General features: G+C 48.0%; 4 protein-coding genes across 5 annotated transcripts; 2 read left to right on the top strand and 2 right to left on the bottom strand.

Annotated features, from left to right (window-relative positions):
- Positions 1–1,612: 1,612 nt before the first annotated feature.
- LOC117849950 (probable protein phosphatase 2C 52) lies at positions 1,613–7,163 on the top strand. Of its 2 annotated transcripts, none has more exons than XM_034731701.2 (9): positions 1,613–1,809; positions 1,912–2,610; positions 4,181–4,308; positions 4,381–4,479; positions 4,563–4,721; positions 5,393–5,479; positions 5,581–5,672; positions 5,775–5,849; positions 6,236–6,524. In XM_034731701.2, exons 2-9 carry the CDS (start codon positions 1,937–1,939, stop codon positions 6,263–6,265), a joined length of 1,344 nt encoding a protein of 447 aa, XP_034587592.1. In that variant the 5' UTR covers positions 1,613–1,809; positions 1,912–1,936; the 3' UTR covers positions 6,266–6,524. The 2 variants fall into 2 exon arrangements, with proteins under 2 accessions (XP_034587592.1, XP_034587590.1); XM_034731699.2 differs by lacking the exon at positions 6,236–6,524 and adding an exon at positions 6,682–7,163 and having other exon boundaries at positions 1,614–1,809.
- Positions 7,164–9,484: 2,321 nt separating this feature from the next.
- On the top strand, positions 9,485–11,933 carry LOC117848671 (probable polygalacturonase). Its single transcript, XM_034730166.2, has 5 exons — positions 9,485–10,111; positions 10,246–10,366; positions 10,498–10,672; positions 11,048–11,118; positions 11,206–11,933. The coding sequence occupies exons 1-5, from the start codon at positions 9,770–9,772 to the stop codon at positions 11,832–11,834; spliced, it is 1,338 nt and encodes a 445-aa protein (XP_034586057.1). The 5' UTR covers positions 9,485–9,769; the 3' UTR covers positions 11,835–11,933.
- LOC117848670 (pentatricopeptide repeat-containing protein At4g01030, mitochondrial) lies at positions 11,116–14,775 on the bottom strand. Its single transcript, XM_034730164.2, has 2 exons — positions 12,015–14,775; positions 11,116–11,896 (listed from the first exon to the last, which is right to left on the bottom strand). Exon 1 carries the CDS (start codon positions 14,729–14,731, stop codon positions 12,158–12,160), a length of 2,574 nt encoding a protein of 857 aa, XP_034586055.1. The 5' UTR covers positions 14,732–14,775; the 3' UTR covers positions 11,116–11,896; positions 12,015–12,157.
- Positions 14,776–18,225: 3,450 nt separating this feature from the next.
- LOC117848672 (uncharacterized) lies at positions 18,226–21,417 on the bottom strand. Its single transcript, XM_072292657.1, has 3 exons — positions 19,877–21,417; positions 19,527–19,781; positions 18,226–19,404 (listed from the first exon to the last, which is right to left on the bottom strand). The coding sequence occupies exons 1-3, from the start codon at positions 20,234–20,236 to the stop codon at positions 19,180–19,182; spliced, it is 840 nt and encodes a 279-aa protein (XP_072148758.1). The 5' UTR covers positions 20,237–21,417; the 3' UTR covers positions 18,226–19,179.
- Between the last annotated feature and the right edge of the window lie 227 nt (positions 21,418–21,644).

Here is a 21,644-nt window from a genome sequence, read left to right on the forward strand (position 1 = left end):
AGACCTATAATTTTATAATTTGGAACGGAGGGAGTAGTATTTACACGTTTTTTTTATTTCTCCATCTTCTCCTTTTTAAAATTTTTCAAAAGCCAACTGAATTGCCGCACGCCATTAGTTTTTCTGCAGATGGTGAATTGCAAAGCAACCTAAAAACAAAAGCAATTCACAAATTATAACAACCTGATTATTATAATCTAAGAAAAGTGAAATGTGCAAACAGTCTAAGGGGGCGTTTGGTTCCCTTTGCTTATTTTTAGCATGTGTCATATCGAATGTTTAGATGCTAATTATGAGTATTAAATGTAGACTATTTACAAAACCCATTACACAGATGGAGGCTAAACGGCGAGACGAATCTATTAAGCCTAATTAATCCATCATTAGCAAATGTTTACTGTAGCAACACATTGTCAAATCATGGACTAATTAGGTTTAATAGATTCGTCTCGCCGTTTAGCCTCCACTTATGTAATAGATTTTGTAAATAATCTACGTTTAATACTAATTACTAATACTCCTAATTAGTATCTAAACATTCGATGTAATGGGTGCTAAAAATAAGCAGGGTGAACCAAACGGGGCCTAACTTGTCGTGAAGCTTTTATCAGGATGGACAACTATTGTGCAGTAGAGAGAGTGCCACAACTAGATGCTATGGTACTAGACATATTTGTCCCATCATTTAAATGTATAAAGATAGAAGAGAGGATGAAAATAGCGACGTTGTCATGCTACGTAGGGCATGTAGGAATATAGTGATTAGACGTTTATAGAGCTCGAGTAGAAACATAAATAATTAAGGAGTTAAATATGCAATTTCAGGAATTCAGATGGCACCATCAGTAGATTTAAGGAACCATGGTGGGTTTTACTATTCTAAGTGGAACTTTTTGAATCATGATTGCCTTTGTTAAACCGCACAACTGATATGTAAAATAATGAATGTGAATGAACTTACAAGCAACGTGAATATATGAAGTGGCAGTTTATATGAAGTGGCAGTTCATCCTCGATCTGCATGAAACACGTATCAAATTTGACACAACACAAAGATTTATATGAGATATAACATGTGACGTGCCACACTAATTTCACACAAGTTTCCGATTTGTAACAAGAACTTGCTGAACCAAAGAGGAAATGTACCACCTATGCGGATCATCCGTAAATCTCGGCCCGCATTTTACTCATAGAGACCCAGCAGTAGGCACCGCGCAGCCCGTCGACAACCCCTGCCATGCTCGCTGACACTCTTAACCAAGCATCGTCCTTCTCCCTCGCTTGTAATAAGAACTTGCTGAACCAAAGAGGAAATGTAGCACCTACACGGCCCATCTATAAATTTCAGCCCGCAATTTACTTATAGAGACCCATCTATGCCCGCCTAACACTCCCAGCCAACCACCGTCCTTCTCGCTCGCTTGCACTGGCCCAGAAATGTCGGCCCCGCACGTCAGTGATATGAGAGCCACACACGACCGGTCGCCCAAGTCCCAGGTGTTCACGCCTCCCGAGCCACGTACGCACATTAAAAAAACCAAATAAATAATAAAAGAAAACCCAAAATAAAATTATTTAAGTAAGAAGGGAGGGCGAGAGCATGCTCCTCTCCTCTTCTTCCCTTGCCTGGGCTTCATCTGATCTCACCTCACGCGCACACTCGCCCGATCACTCCCCCCCTCTCCGCCTCCAGCTCACACCCACCGCCCCACCCCTTCCTCCCCCTCGCACTCAAATCCAGAGCCTCACAGATCCGCCGCCTCCCCGATCCGATCGCCTCCGCCTCCTCCCGATCGGATCCCGCAGGTGAGCTCCCTCCCCATTGCTCCAGCTCCCCGTGCACGGTTTCCTGTTCGAATTTGAAGTGGCCCTGCATCTTAGCTCCGTGTCTGATGCTCCTCCTCCTAGGGTTTGGGTGTCTGCGGCGATTTAGATGGTTTACGATGGCGCCGTGAAGGACCAGGAGAGCGCGGCGAACACAGCGTCGGCATCGGCGGCGGTGTCCGAGGCATCGGGGGATTCGCCCGCAGCGTCGGAGGCGGCGGCGGTGAGCGCGAGGCCATCGGCGAGGCTGCCGCACGACAAGAGGCTCGGCGTGCGGCACCCCTTGAAGCACCGCCGGTTTCGTGCCGGGGGGAAGATGATGGTGGAGCCAGGAGGGGTGCCGCCCGCTCAGGCCGTGGCGGAAGGGGAGGAGGAAGAGGAAGCCAGCGAGGTGGAAGAGGAAGAGGAGGCCTCGTCCACGGAGACGGATATGCAGGCTGCCGATGTTGAGGTGTCATCCGCGCCGGCAGCAGGGGTACAAGCGATGGAGGTGGAGGGGGGCGAAATGGAGGCGTCACCTGAGCCAGCAGTGGCTGTAGGGGTCACAGAGTTGGAGGCCCAGCCAGACGAGGAGGATGAAGTTTCGTCCATCGCGATGGCACAGGGTGAGAGGAAGCAGGAGGCCGCACCTGCAACTTCTGCCGTACTAGCTGTGGAGGCGCCCAAGGAGAAGGATCAGGATAAGGAGAGGGAGGAGAAGGAGAAGAGGGACAAGGAGAGGGAAAGGCAGAAGGAGAGGGAGAGGGTGGATGAGGTTGGCTACATGAGTGGAGGATGGAAGAGGTAACACTTGCTGCCCAATGCCCTTCATCGTAGCTTACGTCTTGAACGATTGGTTCTATTGGCGCTCTCTGTGCTTCATTTAATTTAGATCCGCCACGTAGTTCGCATACCAACAAGATGTAATAGTCCAATCACGAAATGGATTAAATGTTGGCGCTTCTAGCGTTTGAAAAAGTAACGGAAGGGACTTTCTACACATAGCTTTTTTCTGGAGCCATCTTCTATATGGAATAGTATTTAGTTTGGTAGCTTGGCGGTTTCCTTGCTGAATTTCAGTTCTTAGGAGGTGGTACACTATCACATTCAACCATGACAGTATTCATATGGTGCCATGCTAAGCAAATAGCTGTAACTGTAGTATACACCGCTTCCAAATTTTTCATAGTTTCAATTTTTTTTTATGGAAGGGCAGCGATCATCGCTAAAAAAGGTGCATCCACTGTGGGTCCTTATAAACATAAGTATCACCTTGGTCTCCATGTTTAGAATTGCTCATAGTTTCACTGGAACATTACCTCAAGCTTACAAACCTTTTGGGATCGCTCACGAATTGTAAGCTTGATTGCGGTCCAGAGACATGCCCTATTAGAAAGCAGCACACAGAAAATTTTGTTGACAAGCATAATGGACTACATTGTTCTGCTAGCTGGTGGTAGCTTGCTGGATTTCATGAATTACTAGTACCCCATGATAATGTCACCATGGACCAAATTAAATATCAAACTACTTTGAGCTTTCATACTAAAATTATCCTTGTGGCCGCCCACATTATGAATTTGATACCTTGCTTTTTGCTGCATAAGTCAGACCACATATTGATCTAGAATGCTCTATCAACCACTCTGTCATGAAATGGAAACATTAGTAAGCTGCTTGATAAAATAGAAATAATGCTACTACAGGATTTTATTTATTTTGTATCCTTGGGAGATGTTGCTACACTGTCTATGAGCTTGATTGTCATCATTTCTATCAAACTTTGGTGTACAACATGCTCAAGGGGTTTCTGACCTAACAAATTCAATTAAATACAATGCTACACGTACAAATATCTTATATTACATGCATGGTATTGGTATCAAATTACGAATTAGAAACTAGATCTTATTATTGTTTATGCAATGATACTTAATTCAATTGAATACGATGCTACATGTATAAATATCTTATATTACATGCATGGTTTCAAATTACAAATTAGAAGCTAGATCTTATTATTGTTTATGCAATGATACTTCTCAGATTCTGTATTAATTAGACATTTCATTCTCTAAATCCTGATCTTATTGTTTAGTAAGTGAATTTCCTAATTTGTATGTAAGAAATAGATGAAACACTTCTCATACTCAAATTGCCTGTAGAATTTTTTTTCCCTACATCAATTAGATCGATTGACATTTATAGTTTGCTTTCTTTTTGAGTAGGTAGCCATTTGTTAATAGTTACTGGATAGGTTTTTTTTTTCCTGTATTGGAACCTGTAAGTGATTTCGCCATAGAATATGGTGCAAAAGTCTTTTCGTCAATCATATTTTAACAATAAGCCATGTGTTTGTTTGATTGGTTTGCAGTGTTGATGGAAGTCTGAATTGTGGGTATTCAAGTTTTAGAGGAAAAAGGGCAAGCATGGAAGATTTCTATGATATAAAATCATCAAAAATTGATGATAAACAAATAAGTCTCTTCGGAATTTTTGACGGTCAGATATTTGTTCTTATAGACTTCCTGTTGTCTCTCAGTGCAGCTATATGAAACATTTCTGTTCTCTCAGGTCATGGCGGTTCACGTGCTGCTGAATATTTGAAGGAGCACTTGTTTGACAACCTCATGAAACATCCGGAGTTCATGACAGATACAAAATTAGCTATAAGTATGGTATATTGGTATTGCACATAACATTTTCAATTGTCCATGGACCTTCAAGTAATCCAGTCATCATCTGGCAACTTGCAGGTGAAACATATAGAAGAACCGATTCAGAGTTCTTGGATGCTGAAAGGAACTCTCATAGAGATGACGGGTCAACTGCATCGACAGCAGTGTTGGTTGGTGACCATCTTTATGTGGCAAATGTTGGAGACTCCAGGGCTGTTATATCAAAGGCTGGCAAAGGTACGTTTATTTGGAAATTATGAGCTATAGATGAGAATGATGTTGTTGATTGATTAATTTTGAATACAGTCTGTGGTTCTGTGCCAGTCTGGAAGTATGTTTAAACCGCTATACCAAAGATTTATAAGGCATGAATTACGTCATATTTAGTATTGTTAGTGACTATTGACTGTATTTACGATGATTGATAGATGGTGATTATAAATAGTATTATGAGATAGTTATTGTGTAAAAACTGGACAATCCGTGAGGAGCATGTTCTTTCAGTTTATCACCTTTGAATATTGAAAAAAATAGTATAGAACCTTTGATATAACATTACAATTGATATCAAAATGACATGTGAGAAGTTGCGGATGAATTTAGTGAGTACTGCTGTGATAATAATTAAACTTCATTGTTCTGACCATCTTTCATTCCTGTGAAAGTTGTACAAGTGTTAGCTTTCTAGATGAATTGCTCGCTATGCATGCACCTAGTTATTTTGCACAGCGTGAGATGGATTTATTAGACTCATTTGAGGTGGGAACATTAGTTCTCTTTTTCCTTGTATCCGAGGGATGTCTGCTTTGATGCTTTGGCAGGTCTTATGGAGTTATGTCTATAATCCATATGTATTTTAATTTTTTCTGTTTCATTGTTTGTAAAATATCTTGTTTTCCTCCTTGCAGCTATTGCGTTATCTGAAGATCACAAGCCGAACAGAAGTGATGAGAGGAAACGAATTGAGAGTGCTGGTGGGATAGTTATGTGGGCTGGTAAGCCCTGCACACACGAAGTACACTTACATGATTTCATGTTTTAGCCAAAGTTTATTGCCATGATCTTGTTGCTCATAGTGGCCAATGGGCTTCTACAGGAACATGGAGGGTAGGTGGTGTACTTGCGATGTCGCGAGCATTTGGCAACCGTCTGCTAAAGCAATTTGTTATTGCAGAACCTGAGATTCAGGTATCTTGATCGGCACTTAACCTAACATTGATTTTTCATGGATTTACATGTGACTTGTGGTTTTATATACCTAACCTGTTCACTCAAACTTTTCTTTGTCAGGAACAAGAAATAGATGATGAATTGGAGTTTCTGATTATAGCTAGTGATGGGCTGTGGGATGTGGTTCCAAATGAGGTTAGTTTGCTATCCACATCTGTGACTTTTTTAGAGGTGCAGATGCCCCTTTATTTACCATTCTTCCTGGGCATTTGGAGCTTAGGTGGATTTGTAGCGCATACATTTGAGCATTATAAACTATAAAGTACATATTATTGGGAATTGTGTGTGATGCCCTGATAAGTGAAGGTTTTAACATTAATATGCCTTAGCTAACACAAGAGAAGTCATAGAAATGTGGAAAACAAAGAATTTATGCAAAACTAGAGTATTATGATGTTTTAGTTAACAACCTATTATAGAATATATGGAACTTCTAGCATCTCCTCTATTTCACCTCCCTTTTCTGCCATGTCTTTTTTCCTCGCTGGATCATAATCATGTCTAGCATCCCTTCTTGTCAGGTCGCTGGCCTTGGACCTTTAGGTGGCTAGGTTTTTTTTGGCCGTTGGTGGTGGTGGTAGAGTGGTGCGAATGTAAAATATAAACTCCTTGGGTGTGTGTGGGGTGTGTTTTGGAGGGATTGTTATAGCCTTACCCTTTGTATTTCTTCTCTCTTAATGAAATGACATGCAGCTCTCCTGCATTGTTTGAGAAAAAACAACCATGTTGAGACAAACTTTTAGGTATCTAATGTGCTGCATAGCAATGCGTAATCTAGTAATTAGTAAATTGCTATAATTGCAACTGGCATTGTATCTCGAGTGCTTTCAATGTCTGATGTCCATTACTTGGGGAGTTACATGTAGAAGGATTTTTCCTGGCGTTTATCCTCATTGGGCCTTCTGCTAATGGTGCACAAGATCCCATCGGGGATGCATGACTCACAGTCTCATCCTTTTTCACACAGGATGCCGTTGCACTTGTGAAGATGGAGGAGGAACCTGAGGCAGCAGCCCGGAAGCTGACAGAAACTGCATTCTCCCGCGGTAGCGGCGATAACATCACGTGCATAGTGGTGAAATTCCAGCACGACAAGCCGGGTGGCGGATCTCCCTCGCCTTCAGGCGACAAGAGTTGATTCTATTTGTTGTTGGTTATACATGTCGTCGGTCCTTTTACCTTGCGCTGGATTTTCCTGGCCCCATCCATGGTGGTCCCCCATATAGCGGCGCGGCTGGTACTTAGAGTTGGTTCATGTTCGTTGCTTGTCTATATATCCCCCCCTAATTTTGGTCCTCCGGTGGGTTACAGCCTTACAGGTTGCAGTGCTATTTACACATATGTTTGTCATTGGTTCAGCCTACACTGCATTTCTGTAGTAGCTGCTGTTGTATGAATGAATGACTGTTAGGAAGGGAACTCCCAGCCTGGTCCCGGGTGTCTTCTTAAGCTGATTGCTACTGGACTGAGGTTTTCGCAGCTAGTGACTGCCCTATATCACCTAGCCCATCTTGGTGATCTGCAGAGCAAGACCCGAAAGGAGTGGGAGGGCAGCAAAGCATCCTACTCTGAAAGTCTGAAGCCTCTTTTATTATGGTGTTGCGTACATGGCAGCTTGTGCTTGTGGAGATGGGTCGCTTGTCAGGGGAAACAATACGCGGCCTGCCCGCCGCTGCAAGGTCATTACTCCATTGCATGCGTCGTTGTACATTTTACGAAACCAATCCCTGCACAGGCACAAGGACACTGGCATGGTGTTGGGTGCTCGCTGCAGAAAAGCCTCGCATCGCGCGGGGCATGTGCAGCAACAGGGGCTTTGCAGCCAAGATCTGGTATGGTGATGATGCTGCAGGCTTGCAGCGCTGGGAGTAATAGGGGGCACATGATTTAGGAGGTGTTTGTTTGTTTGTTTGTTTGTTTAGGGGTGTTTGGATCTCCGGGTTAAACTTTAGCCTTGTCACATCAAATATTTGGACACTAATTAGGAGTATTAAACATAGGCTAATTACAAAATCAATTTCACAATCCCTAGGCTAAATCGCAAGACAAATTTATTAAGCCTTAGTCCATAATTTGACAATATGATGCTACAGTAAACATTCACTATTGATGGATTAATTAGGCTTAATATATTCGTCTCACGATTTAGCTTAGGGGTTCTGCAATTATTTTTGTAATTAGCTCATGTTTAGTCCTCCTAATTACATCCGAATATCCGATGTAACACGAACTAAACTTTAGCTCCAGGATCCAAACACCCCCTTAGTTCCCTTTTAAAATTTCTGTTTAGATACTAATTAGGAATATTAAATAGAGGCTAATTACAAAATCAATTGCATAGATGGAGACTAATTTACGAGACGAATCTATTAAGCCTAATTAGTCCATGATTTGACAATGTGATGCTACAGTAAACATGTGCTAATGATGAATTAATTAGGCTTAATAGATTCGTCTCGTAAATTAGCCTTCATCTGTGTAATTAGTTTTATAATTAATTTATATTTAGTTCTTCTAATTAGCCTCCAAATATTCGATGTAACATGAATTTTAGTCTCGACACCTTAACCTATTTCCATGGACTACGGGTCACAGATGTGCGTGGCCCTACGTACTAGGGCTTTTGACAGAGCTGCTGGTTCAACACAGCCTGGCAAGATCAGATCGTCGTTCTGGCCCTGTGGCCTCTGCTAGGCATTGGGAAAGTTTTCAAGGTTGATGGGGCAGTGGCAATGGCGAGTCAATTTGGTACGAAATGGATGGGTCTGTGCAGAGCTTCTGATCGTGATAGTCCGATCAGTGTGGGAACCAATCCTTGTCGTCGAAACAGAAGCTTGCCGTGCTGGTTGCCATAGCTTCCAGAGATTAAATTCGACGCCAAGATATAGGCGTAATTGTTCTCGGGCACATGGTGCGAGTAGCGAGTGAGTGGGGGTGTTTGGATACGAGGTACTAAACTTTAGGAGTGTCACATCGGATGTTTGGACGCTAATTAGAAGGACTAAACATGAGCTAATTATAAAACTAACTGCAGAACCCCTATACTAATTCGCGAGATGAATCTATTAAGCCTAATTAATCCATCATTAGCAACTGGTTACTGTAGCACCACATTGTCAAATCATGGACTAATTAGACTTAATAGATTCGTCTCGCGAATTAGACTCCATCTGTGCAATTAGTTTTGTAATTAGATTATATTTGAGTATCATGTGACGTGTCCTAAAGTTTAGGAGGTGTTTCCCAATTCGCTTTGCTTTGCTGAGCAACCGTTTGAGCGTCCGGACAGGCAGCTGCACGGCAGATTTGGTTTCAGTAATGGCGTTGAATAATGACAGCAGCGGATTGGAACAAGATTCCTATTTGGGTTTTGGACCACATGTACCGTCATACACTCATACCACCCGTATTTATGTGTTAGTACGATCACTGCACTTACAAAGAAAAAGGTAGTAATTCATGCATGTTGCCTAATCAAATCACAGAGATCATCTACTGAAAAAAGGTTTGTGTTTTAAAAAAAGCTCCAGGAAAATGTTAAATCATTCCATTTTACCCATCTAGCGTTTTTTTTGAGAGGATCTAGCGTTTTCTTTACCTCTAGTAATTTGTCATACGAGCTTTTCTTTCCTGGACTGCATCCATGTTACCATGTGGACTGCCTAGTGGGTACTGAGTAGCGAGTACTGACGACTGGTTTCTGAATTCTTCTACAGGACACAGGAGCAATGGGGCCTATGCCAGCTCACAATGACCCTCCTCTTCCTGCCGACGCTGCCGTGCCGCCACCCTGAAGCACAAACTGCGCAAAGCCAAACGGCAAGCGACCAACCAAACCAAATCCATGGAGGCTTGAGCTTGTCGCTCGCACGCAAAACAACAGCTGCATTTAGCGCCGCCACACCGACGCCGCGCATCCATCCACCTACAAGACGGGACGCCGCAGCTTTTGCGCCTTGTACTCTCCTGCTTGTCACCTCACCTCACTTTACTCCACTTCACTGCGCTGCAGTTAACACGCTGGTGCTGCGCGCGAGCGCGCCGCGCCAGAAACGATGCCGACGCCACCGCGGAGCCTGCTCGCGGCGGCGGTGGTGCTGATGCTGCTCCTGCTGCTGTCGCCGGCCGGGGCGCAGGAGACGTGCTCGGGGATCGCGCCGGCCCCGCGGCGGCGCGGGGCGTGGATGTCCGTGGCGAGCTTCGGCGGCCGCGGGGACGGGCAGACGCTCAATACGGCGGCGTTCGCGCGCGCTGTGGCGCGCATCGAAAGCCGCCGCGGCGCGCGGGGCGGCACGCTGCTGTACGTGCCGCCCGGGGTGTGGCTCACGGGGCCTTTCAACCTCACCTCGCACATGACGCTCTTCCTCGCCCGCGGAGCCGTCATCCGCGCCACCCAGGTAGGGCCGTAGGCCTTCTTCACCTCTCGAGCTCTGGCTGTCCATGGCCGCTGACTTCCTCCATCCTTCTCGTCCCTGGGTCGCCATGCTATGCTGAGGCACGCGAGAGCTAAGCTTGCGCATCCTTGGAGCAGGACACGTCTAGCTGGCCGCTGGTCGACCCGTTGCCGTCGTACGGAAGAGGGCGCGAGCTGCCTGGTGGGAGATACATGAGCTTAATCCACGGCAATGGCCTCCAAGACGTCTTCATCACAGGTTCTTGTTCTGCGCAGACTGCGACTCTTTCACCTTCTGGTCATGAAATGTGGATAACTGTCTCTATGGCTAGCTCTACGCAGCTCAATACAAGGATGATTCATACTAAAAGTTCAGCATTTTTGGAGCAGGTGAGAATGGCACCATTGATGGGCAAGGCAGCGTGTGGTGGGATATGTGGAAGAAGCGCACGCTGCCCTTCACAAGGCCGCACCTGCTGGAGCTCATGTACTCCACCGATGTGATCGTCTCCAATGTCGTCTTCCAGGATTCGCCGTTCTGGAACATCCACCCGGTTTACTGCAGGTGAGCACCAAAGGATTCGCCTGTTGTAGTGCTGTTACAGAGAGGGAGCCACATTTTTTCAGTCCAATTGGTTTGCTTAATTCGCCTGTTCGTCAGAACTCCAGCTTGCACCTGGACAGGTTCCGGGCCTTGTTACGAGGTTGCAATGTAGTTTCAGGAACAATCATTGAGCAAAAAATAGCATGAGAATCGATACACAACTCATAGTTATCTGATAAACTGAATATTGACGCTGAGTCCAATGTTTGCTACCCTTTCTGTCAGACAGCGAAAAAGGGTTATGAACCGCGATCCTTCTAAACGACTAAACGAGCGTTACTTTATGCATATGCAACAGAGCATGAATTTTTCACTTGTACATGTGTCCATATGCAGCAATGTAGTAATAGCAAACGTGACTGTGTTGGCACCGCACGACTCCCCAAACACTGATGGAATCGATCTAGGTAATGGATGTTTCACTCTTCTTCGTAAATCTGAGCAAAATTTGCGTGTGCATAACAATGAAGTTACATGTGCATCTTATACTGCAGATTCATGCAACAATGTCTGCATCGAGGACTCCTATATTTCTGCAGGAGATGACTTGATTTCCATCAAGAGTGGCTGGGATGAGTATGGCATTGCTTTTGGTCGTCCAAGCTCTGGCATCACCATCCGGAGGATAACAGGGTCCGGCCCCTTCGCTGGCTTTGCAGTTGGAAGCGAAACCTCTGGGGGCGTGGAGAACGTCCTTGTTGAGCACCTGAATTTGTTCAGCATGGGCGTTGGGATCCATATCAAGACCAACTCAGGAAGGGGAGGATTCATCCGGAACATCACCGTCTCTGAAGTGACCCTGAATGGAGCTCGATACGGTTTGAGGATTGCTGGTGACGTTGGTGGCCACCCTGATACATCCTACAACCCGAATGTGCTTCCTGTTGTCCACAGTGTGACGATTAAGAATGTTTGGGGTCAGAACATACGGCAAGCTGGGCTGATAAGGGGCATCAGGAACTCAGTTTTCAGTCGCATATGCCTCTCAAATGTAAAGCTCTATGGCAGTGCATCTATCGGGCCATGGAAATGCCGAGATGTCAGTGGTGGTGCACTTGATGTGCAACCATCGCCATGTACAGAGCTAGCTAGTACATCTGAGACAGGTTTCTGTACAACTTAGATCAGCTTCTCCCAAGTGAATGTTGTTACTCTCAGTTCCGCCGCTTAGGCATATAAATTTTCCTGACAAATAGCAATAAAGATGTCAGCATTGCTCTTTTTTGTTTGGTAGAAATGCTTGCTGATTAACTGGAATATGTAACAGAAACAATGACCCGTGACATATCCATCAGTCCATTACCTTGTTCACAGGGACTCTCAGTCCTTTGTTTCTTGGAAAGCTCTCCTGCAATTCAGCCGTCAGGCCTGATTGAATGGAATTACTTCTTAAAACTGCTATTAACAGGGGATATCCACCGTTTTACATGACATGCCATTCAATATTCACCAGCAGTCATTGCAAGAGCATTTTCCACCCGTAAAATGATGAAACCTATCGGCATCTCGAAGAATAATCTCCCGGTCACATATAGCAGAGATATGCTTGGCCACCTCGTGGCAGTCATTGCACATCCTGGTGTTCTTGATCACCCTGATGGGTGCCTGGCTTGTATCTGAATGGATTAACCCATAAGTGATAGCTAGCTTCTCAGTATGGCTAAGCAGTAGCTTCTCCTTTTCTTCTTCTGGTACGTTATATACTATGCAGCTGGTGTCTGGCACATATCCTGCCTTTCTGATCTGAAAAACCAAACGAATCAGCTCTTCATATATCTCTGCAGTATCTGGATGTGGCTTCCCCTCAACTTCAAATACATGGATACTTTGTTCAATCTGTATCCAGCTCCATCCAGGCCGAGTATTCAGTGATCTTGCTTTCATTACATACTTGAGGCTCTCAGCTTCATCAAACATCTGTTCTTGTTCATACAAGCTCACCATCTGCAAGTAGTTGGCTGAATTGTATGGCTCTAGTTTGAACAATTTTCTTGCAGCCACTTCAGCAAGAGCAAGATTTCCATGTACTGTGCAACCTGTTAGAAGGGCTCCCCATAAGCTTGCTGCTGACTTGAATGGTGACTTCTTAATGAAGTCCATTGCTTCATCCAGGTAACCGCACCTTGACAACAGGTCGACCATGCAGGCATAGTTCTCGACTGTAGGTGTCACACCATATCTGCTTTCCATGCTATCAAAATACTCCCACCCTTCAGTAATCAACTCCATTGATCTGCAAGCAGTAAGCAGTGCAGTGAAGGTTATACTGTCTGGCTTCAATCCCGAATTACACATGTCGTGGAACAGCTCTATTGCCTCACGGCCATGCCCATGGACCGCCAGCCCAGTCAACATCGCATTGCAAGACACCAAATTATTCTTCTGAATCCTTTCAAATATCCGCTTTGCACTTGTTAAGCTTCCTGCCTTTGAGTACATGTCAATTAGTGCTGTTCTAACAACCATATCATAATCATAGGCTCTTCTCAGTGCAAAACTGTGCAGCTCCTTGCCTTTCTTTAGCAGAGCAAGTCCTGCACAAGCCCGCAGCAAGACCGACATGGTAACTAAACTGGGCTGGACATCGTCCTTCTGCATCTCATTGAAGAAGTAGAACGAATCTTCATAGTCCCCATTATTGCAGCTCCCCGAGATCAGTGAAGTCCAAGAAACCACATTGGGAGTCAAACCGATTGCCTTGACCTGCCGGAGCAGCAGCACAGCCTGCGAACTCAGCCCGTTCATTGAGTAACCGGTGATCAGGCTGTTCCAAGTGGTTATATCTGGATCAAGCCTATTCATCTTCATCTCTTCCACAAGCTTCAGCGAATTGTCAAACTGACCGGCGTTTGCGTAGCCTGCAACCAGCGAGTTCCATGTGGTCATGTTTCTAAGCTCCAGCGCATCGAACACCTTCTTGGCGTAATCAAGGCGGCCACACTTGGCGTACATGTCAACAAAAGCCGTCCCAGTGTACACGTCCGCCTCGAGCTGGTGCCTCAGAAAGAAGCAATGGGCTTCCATGCCGTGTGCAAGCTGCCCCAAGTTGGCCACAGACTTGAGAAGGCTCGACATAGTGCTGGAGTCCGGCAGCAGCCCTTGCTCCAGGATGCTCCGGACAACGCCAAATGCTTCCCGGTCCCGCCCGTGCCGCGAGCAGCCGGACAGCACGGTGTTCCATGTCGCCAAGCTGGGCTCTGGCCCCGATCTAGCCATGCGCTCCGCGAGCTCCAGCGCGTCGTCGACGAGCCCGAGCCGCGCGCAGCACGCGAGCACCGCGTTCCACGCGACCGCCGCGGCCTCCGTCGTCTCGAGCACCCGCGTGGCCGCGGCCACGTCCACGTTCTCGGCGTACATGCCGGCGAGGAACCCGGGCACGAGCGTGTGTGCGTCGACGTGCCCCGCCTTGACGGCGTGCGCGTGCACGGCCCTCCCCTGGCGCAGCGCCCCCGCGCGGCCGCACGCGTGGAGCACCCGCGCGCACGCGTACCCGTCGGCGGGCACCCCGCGCGCCTGCATCTCCCCGAACACGTCGATCGCCTCGCCCCACTCCTCCGCCTCGGCCAGCATGGCGACGTGCTTGTTCCACAGCACCGCGTCCTTTCCGTCCTCCGCATCCGACGCCTCCTCGAGCAGCCGGCGGCTCGACGCCCCCCGACCAAGCCGCGCGAGGAGATCGACGAGCGCGCAAGCGACGTGCGGGTCCCGCGCTCGGTCCGCACGGACGGCCAGCGAGTGCAGTTGCGGCGCGAGCCGCCGGACCACGGAGACGCATTCGGCGTCCTGGTCGCCGTGGAGGAGCTCGGCGCACTGTCGCAGAAGGGAGACCAGGAGCCGCCCGTCGCGGAAGGAATCCACGCCTCGCAGCGCCTCGGAGAGGGAGCTGGCTTTGTGGAGGTGAGGGGGCGGAGCGCGGGCGTGCTGGAGCGGCGGAGGCGGAGGTCTCGCATGGTGTGGTGGGGCGTGGTGGTGGTGGGTTGGCGGCGTGGGGAGCGAGAGGGAGATGGCTTGCGCGGCCATTGCAGTGTGCTTTGGAAGGGGAACTGGAAAAGGAAGACGATTGATTTGCTGTGCAGTGCGGATAAGGGGGGGTGAAATATCTGAGAAAGGAAATGTAATTTAAAATGGGCCGGCCCATATGACTCGGCCTGCCCGGGTCGCTTCTTGCACGATGTTTTGAAGGCTCGAAGCTGAAGCTGAACACAACGTAACAGCCGCACCTTTATCTTACATCAATGTTTGAAGAAATCGCATACTGCTGCACCTTTAGCTTAACCAATACTCCATATGGTGTTCGTGGCCGAAGTCACCAACTAATAGAACTAACGAGTAATTAAACCATGCATATATTACCCATTGAACCATTTCAGTTTGAATCAGAACTATAGAGAACAGGACCTACAATCAAGTAGATTTTTTCACTCGACATGTTAACTAAGGCTTGAAACATTCGCACGCCTTAATCCCTCCTGCATGGCTGCATCTCATTGTAAGGTAGGAAGCAACTGACTTCTGCATCAAATGCCCGTTACTCAGACCAGTGATGGTCTTGCTTCACGGCAGCTTCAGAATTCTCAGGCATTTCTTGCTTCACGGCAGCTTTAGAACTCAGGCATTTCTTGCTTCACGGCAGCTTTGGAACTCTCAGTCATTTCTTGCTTCACAGCAGCTTTAGAACTCTCAGGATTAACTTTATATGGTTCCTTAGCCTTCGTGATCAATAATTTCAAATTTATTTTCGCATCAGCCATAACTTCACGGGCAGAAACCATCTCTCTGTAGACTGACACGCAGGTTCGCTTCAGAAGTATACCATCATATTCGGACCCATCATTCTTCAGCTTCAATAGCTCATCTTCTGAGAAGTTCTGAAATAAACAAGCATCGGCCCATTACTTGGTTTCCATTAAATGTGCAGCAAAGAACCTGAGAATTAACAAATTGACAAAAATATTATGGTTTACCAGTTCCGGATCATCATTTGCTATGTCATCCTCATGAATACATAAAATCTTGGAAGCTGTTGCAAGTTTCATCAGACTCCATCCCTCAAATTCTATGTCAGATCCCTCAAATTCTATGTCAGATCTCTCTTGGCACTCACCGCAACTAGTCAAGAATTCGGAATGCTTGGTCTCACATAACTCACAATCATACAAGATACATGCATATTCGATAATATTTCATTAACCTGGGTACAAAGAGTGTTGCATTACCACTTTAACAGAAAAATGTAAAACCAAAAAAATTATCTACAAGAATATTGCGTAAAAAACTTTGATCAGTGGCAATTAAGGGCTCAAAGTGCAAAAATATTGAAAAACATAACAGTAGATGACAGGGAGCAATAATGCACGAAGTATTCATGTTAAGGGAAAGCAGAAGGTGGTCGCACCATCTCTGGTGTGACATCAAAGCCATGACGATTCAGGATGGTTTTCATCCCGTAACTCATGTGAAGGCGGTCTTCCTTGCTCAGCTCAGAATCTTCACGTACGAGGCACTAAACTCTTCATGAGATTTTTTATGCCCCACATGATTTCCAATACAGCATCATTATACAGGCAGGGTATTTTCTGCAAAAAAGGAGTAGCAAAATTATTGCTCAAATCATTCACCGATAAGCAAAGAAGGGAGCTCATTGATACTGACCAACTTTGATTCAATGATTGTTTTGTGCTCAGGCTTTCCAACAGCTAGCAGTTGACCAGGGATGTGCCAGTTGTGGATCATTTCAGCAAGTTCCTTGTTGACACCAGTATGATTAAATACGTTGGCCTTGTTTGAAGTCTTGAATTCTTTCAGCGAAATGACCTGATCAGGATAACGGATGAGCATATTGTTAATGTAAAAACAATTACTCAACATTATGCAATGTCTCTAAATCATGAGTAGGGGTCAGTTCAGTAGGTATGCCTAAGATATAGTCTTGTTTAAGTTCTCATTTTCTCGCATTGTAATTAAAATAAGTTCATGTTCTAAACATACGGTAGAAAAATTACACCAATCCGTTGAGATATGGTATGCTAGGTAGGCAGTTCTCATGCCAAAGGGAGAGATCTCGCTTCAGCCAAGTGCACAACTTGATCTAGGCCATACAACAATAACAACATAGCCTTTCAGTCCCAAGCAAGTTGGGTAGGCACAACTTGATCTGGACCATAGTGGTCCTTTTTGGTAGTAGGACCGTATAGGCCTAGAGCTTACCTAGGCCAAATGATTATCTATAAATCTGCTCACATGATGACCTTTCATGAAAATTGTTTTCGAACATGACTGCAACAGCATCACACTCTACATGCTTTGCAAACAGAATCATGGTAAAGAGTTTGAAGTCTCTTAAAGTATTACCAAACTAGTCTTTGGTCAACCACTTTGTATTCTTATACCTCCCCTCAATCCAAAAGAATACACACAAAAGGAACAAAATGGCAATAATAAGGATGCAAATCACACTTCTGTTTAATTGGGCACAAGCAACAACGGCACGGATATGAAGGAAAGAAAGGTGTACTGTGACGTCTGTTGCCATATAATGTTGAAATAATGGGCCTAGCTCGTAAGGAACTTCAGAATTTCAAATAAATCTCAAAGGCTCATGTGGGCAAGAGGTGGAGTGGTGCAAGTCTTTAGTCCCACATTGCTAGTGGAGGGGAGGGATGACCAACTTAAATATGGAAGTTGTCTCCACTCCTCCAAGCTATGTGTGTGGGGAGGAAAGAAGAGCTCCACACGCGCGCGCTCGCTCGCCACGCCTCGACGGGGCGAAGGGCGCAGTCGCGCGGCACCTGCATGAATGGTCCGCCGAAATCCGGCCCCTCGCCTTGCGGGGGCGCAGCTTCCTTTTACCGTTTTATTTTTTTGGTTACTTGGTCTTTAAGTCAGCGAGATATATGGAATCCTAACCGGTTTAGATCACGATTGCGACGTGAGAATCGTGGGCTCTCCTATATATGCGACCTACCGGCCTCTACCAAAAATAGAACTATTCGAGCTAGGGTTTTTGCCTCCTCTCGCTGCTGCGCCGCCACCGTAGTCTACTCCATCCCGATTGTCGGCGTGCACCGGCGATTGGGAGAGCAGGTCTCCGGAACCGTCGTCTTCAGCGATCCTGCACCGGGAGAGGGCGAATAAGGTTTTTGGGAAGCGCTCTGTGCGACTGCTCGATCGTTTCCTCCGCTTCGTCAAGTTCTTCGTCGACTCCTTCACCACGACTCGTCTACCTCTTCGTCGCTCGGGCCTCACTCGCCGTTGCAAACAACGTCAGGCTGCTGATCGTCGTCGGCTGCTGTACCCAGTAGTCGTCCAGGAGCCGGTCTTCATCAAGAAAGAAACGTACGATCTCTTAACTCAAATTATGTCTTCCATACTAGCTATTATGATCTGTTGCAGTCTGATAGCACTGGATAGTATGGTAGAATGTGTGATTCTATTTGCAATGATAGACTTGTCTAGATCTTGCGTAGACATGTCTAGTTTAATCTGCTGTCTGTTCATCGTATTCATGATTTATTTCTGGATTAAATTAAAACTAAAAGTGCTTATATATCCAACATATAATCCTTGATAAAGTTTCGCCCAGATGTTCTACAGGGGAATCCAGAAAAATTATGTTAATGACAAGGCAAAGATCGATCAACCGGGCAAGCAAGGACGACATCTGTAGAAGGACGGAAGGATGAGCAAGTACCTCCATGGCGTTTGGTAGGAAACAGTTGGACGCCATCACATCTGAAAACAGCAAAGCCAGAGGGCGTCTCGAACAGCAGTAAGATCAGACCATGGTTCCCCAGCTCGTCAACTGCGAACACAGAAGTCAAGCAAACTTATCAGGCAATCGCCCATTCAGATATAAGTGTAGTCAGCCGTAGATCAGATTCACATGCCCCTTCCAGCTTGGTTGGGACTTGGGAGGAGGATGGCTGGCGGCGCGGGCAAGAGGCTCACCTATGCGGCAGCACTCCGACTTGGGAAGGCATTCCAGAGGAGAGGAATGCCCTTGGCGCTTCTTCCTGCCTTTCCGCACCATCGAGGTCGCGGGCTGAAGTGCAGCGTGATCACCAGCGCCGGCGAGGGTGCAGCGGCAGCATGCGTATACGTGCGCTGCCGTGCCGGACGGCCGGCGCTCCAGACGTCGGTTGCATGGATCGGCGTCATCGGCATTTACGGTAACAAACCATAGATTATCTTGCATGTGATTTTGTTTGTTTGTTTGTTGCCTTTTCGGTTAACCTCCCTCAAGTTTTCTTTGATGGGCCAAAAGATTAAGCAAAAGGCCCAAAACTGCATATGCCAGCACGGACGGGCCCAAACAATTTATTTGGCTCGTTTTTTCCACAACCTTTTTTTTTACAGCACGGGAAAAGTTGTTACGGCCCTGATGTACCACTACGGCTAGCTAGGCTGACGCAAATGGTTCGGCGACGAGCGGTACCGGTGGCGCGGGCGCGCGCGTGACGGCGCGAGGATCAGCGGAGCTCGGTGGGGAGCGCCCTCCTCCTTGCGGCCTCCTCCCAGTTGAGCGGCACGCGGCCCTCACGGTCGCGGCTGAGCCGCTCCTGCGCGCCGCCACGGAGCTTCTCCAGCCGCAGCGCGTCGCTCTGGTGCATCATGAACACCTTGAGCACGTTCAGCAGCGCCGCCGCCAGCCACAGCAGGCTCCCCAGCAGGCACAGCCACGCCCAGCTCCGCCCCTGCATCCCAACGCAAAAACGCACGGCACGCCCAGATCAGCCGGTCACGGTCAGTCGCGCGCGGCCGTCGGTAATGGTACCCACTCCGCTCGTGGGTGCGGCGGTCAGATCAGGCGGCTTACCACTAGGATGGCTGGCTCATGGCGCCAGCTGCCGGAGACGCGGCGGCGGTTCAGGACGGCGGCAACCAGGAACAGCAGGCTCCCCAGCAGCATGGGCATCTGCACGCTCGACTGCAGCAGCTGCGCCCGGCCGTCGGCGCGCTCGTACACCTGGCACGAGTTGAGCACCGAGCCCAACAGCCACAGCAGCGCCGCCGCGAGCAGCATGTTCGCCGCGTGCTTCTCCCGCCCGTAGCTGTACCCTGCCCCCTCGCCCTGTGCGTGTTCAACAAATGATATTGATCAACGTGACAGAGGAGGAATCACCGTGTCTGATCTATGATGACGGAAAGAATAGCTCGTGCGCGTACCTGGGAGACCAGCAGCGCCAGGCCGGCGACGGCGAGGGCGCACCCCGCTGCGTGCAGCGCCGGCACGAGGAACTCCACGAGCCCGAGCTGGGCGTCGTACCGCGCCAGCCCTACGCGCCAGTCGACGCCGGCGAGGTGCGCCGCGAGGTCGTGCGCGTTCACGGCGGCCACTGCCGCCAGCGCCGCGGCGGCCACGGCGAGCCCCGCCCTGGCCGCGCCGCCAGCGGACAGCGCCGCGAGCCCCGCCGACAGGAGCAGCGCGGCGAACGCGTACACCCCCGCGTTGATGTACTCCCACCGGCGCACCGCCAGCGCCGGCCCGTACAGGCGCGCCTCCCTGGCCGTGGCGAGCTTCACCATGGTCGGAAGGCGGAGCCGGATCGATCGCTGAGCTGCGACGTGATGCGAAATGGGAAAGCAAAAACTCCTTGTCTGGCGCTCCAGAACGAAGCAGTTGGCTGGGTTAATGCGGTTTGGCTTCAACCTTGAAGGTAGCAGGGTCAGTGGAGGTGGGTGCGAAGACGGGGCACCACTAAGTCACCGGTGGCCGCGTACGTGGCGGTGTGCATGGCGCCGTGAGGTCTGCGCCTAGACGAGAAGTTGGGACTTGCAAGCTTGGCATCTTGTGTCACCGGAAGAACATTTTGCAGCACGCGGACGTGGTCCGTTACACCTGGCATGCCGCTGCGTCATTCTGGCTAGGTTTGTCAGTACTTGTCCAAATGTTCAGGAAGAGGGATGGCTACTCGTGGCATGGTTCAGAAACTGGATCAACACCAACTCCATGGAAAAGAATTTAAAGGTTCAGACTTGAGAAAAGGGCTGGAAATGAACTTTAAGGTTCGGGTGTGTCTAGTTAGCAATCGATTGAAAACTTGTTTTCTATCGATCACCACTCGTGGCCATTGCCCATTGGATATTGATCCAACGGTCAGGATCCGTGCACCTTCCTGTTTATCTTCTTCCGAGCGCTCGCGATGCCCGACGTGCTTCGTCTTCCTCTCCGTCTCGCGTGACGTGCTACGCCCGAAAGGATCCTTTGTCAGTGCTTGTTGAGATCTGTGTAGTCGATACACGTTCTTCAATCATTGTTATTTTTCTTTCGTATCAAAACGGGGTTAGTAAGCCACTCTCGATAATAGACTTTTTTTATGAAGATCATCGCGAGTAGTTTGGCCAGTTCTTTCTTTATGGCTTACCTTCTATCTTGAGCGAATCACGTAAGCGTTGCCTTTTTTATAGCTTTTAGGGCCTATTTAGGAGCACTCTACTCCAGAAAAATCAGCTCCACTCCATTAGCTCCACACTTTCCTAGCTTCACTCCACCATCTCCAAAAAAACATAGAGCTCCTGCACGTGTTTGGCTGATGGCAGTGCTCCAGCTCCAAAAACGTGAGCACTCATGGTGAATGGTCTATTTTACCCTTTGTTAACGGACCCACATGTCATACTCTTCTATTTTCTCCTCTCTTCTTCCTCTCTCTCCTCTCCTCTCCTCTTCTCTTCTCTTCTACGTACTGCGGCACCTACCAGAAGATGGACATGGCCCGGCCTACGCCCCGGTCGCGCCGCCGCGGGGGAGCTCGCCCCGGGTGGCGCGTCGGGCGTCGGGCGGGTGGTGCGGCGGGCGGGTGGAACGGGCGATGGGAGTTTTATGTTTCGCGAACCGGACTGTGTAACGAGTGGCAATGGTGGGTAAATACCCACCAACTCCACGAGGAGGTCTGTACAGGGGGTTTTTGAAGCACCTCTTGAGGTACTCCAAAAA

Source organism: Setaria viridis, chromosome 3, assembly GCF_005286985.2.
Source record: "Setaria viridis chromosome 3, Setaria_viridis_v4.0, whole genome shotgun sequence".
Classification (NCBI taxonomy): Eukaryota; Viridiplantae; Streptophyta; class Magnoliopsida; order Poales; family Poaceae; genus Setaria; species Setaria viridis.

Coding starts and splice junctions, on each gene's coding strand:
- LOC117849950 (XM_034731699.2), top strand. CDS start 1,937: ATGGTTTACGATGGCGCCGTGAAGGACCAGGAGAGCGCGGCGAACACA. Junction 4,480..4,562: donor AGATACAAAATTAGCTATAA/GTATGGTATATT, acceptor GGCAACTTGCAG/GTGAAACATATAGAAGAACC. Junction 5,673..5,774: donor TTGCAGAACCTGAGATTCAG/GTATCTTGATCG, acceptor TTTCTTTGTCAG/GAACAAGAAATAGATGATGA.
- LOC117848671 (XM_034730166.2), top strand. CDS start 9,770: ATGCCGACGCCACCGCGGAGCCTGCTCGCGGCGGCGGTGGTGCTGATG. Junction 10,112..10,245: donor CCGTCATCCGCGCCACCCAG/GTAGGGCCGTAG, acceptor TCCTTGGAGCAG/GACACGTCTAGCTGGCCGCT. Junction 10,673..11,047: donor ATCCACCCGGTTTACTGCAG/GTGAGCACCAAA, acceptor GTCCATATGCAG/CAATGTAGTAATAGCAAACG.
- LOC117848670 (XM_034730164.2), bottom strand. CDS start 14,731: ATGGCCGCGCAAGCCATCTCCCTCTCGCTCCCCACGCCGCCAACCCAC.
- LOC117848672 (XM_072292657.1), bottom strand. CDS start 20,236: ATGGTGAAGCTCGCCACGGCCAGGGAGGCGCGCCTGTACGGGCCGGCG. Junction 19,782..19,876: donor TGGCGCTGCTGGTCTCCCAG/GTACGCGCACGA, acceptor GAACACGCACAG/GGCGAGGGGGCAGGGTACAG. Junction 19,405..19,526: donor ATGAGCCAGCCATCCTAGTG/GTAAGCCGCCTG, acceptor GTTGGGATGCAG/GGGCGGAGCTGGGCGTGGCT.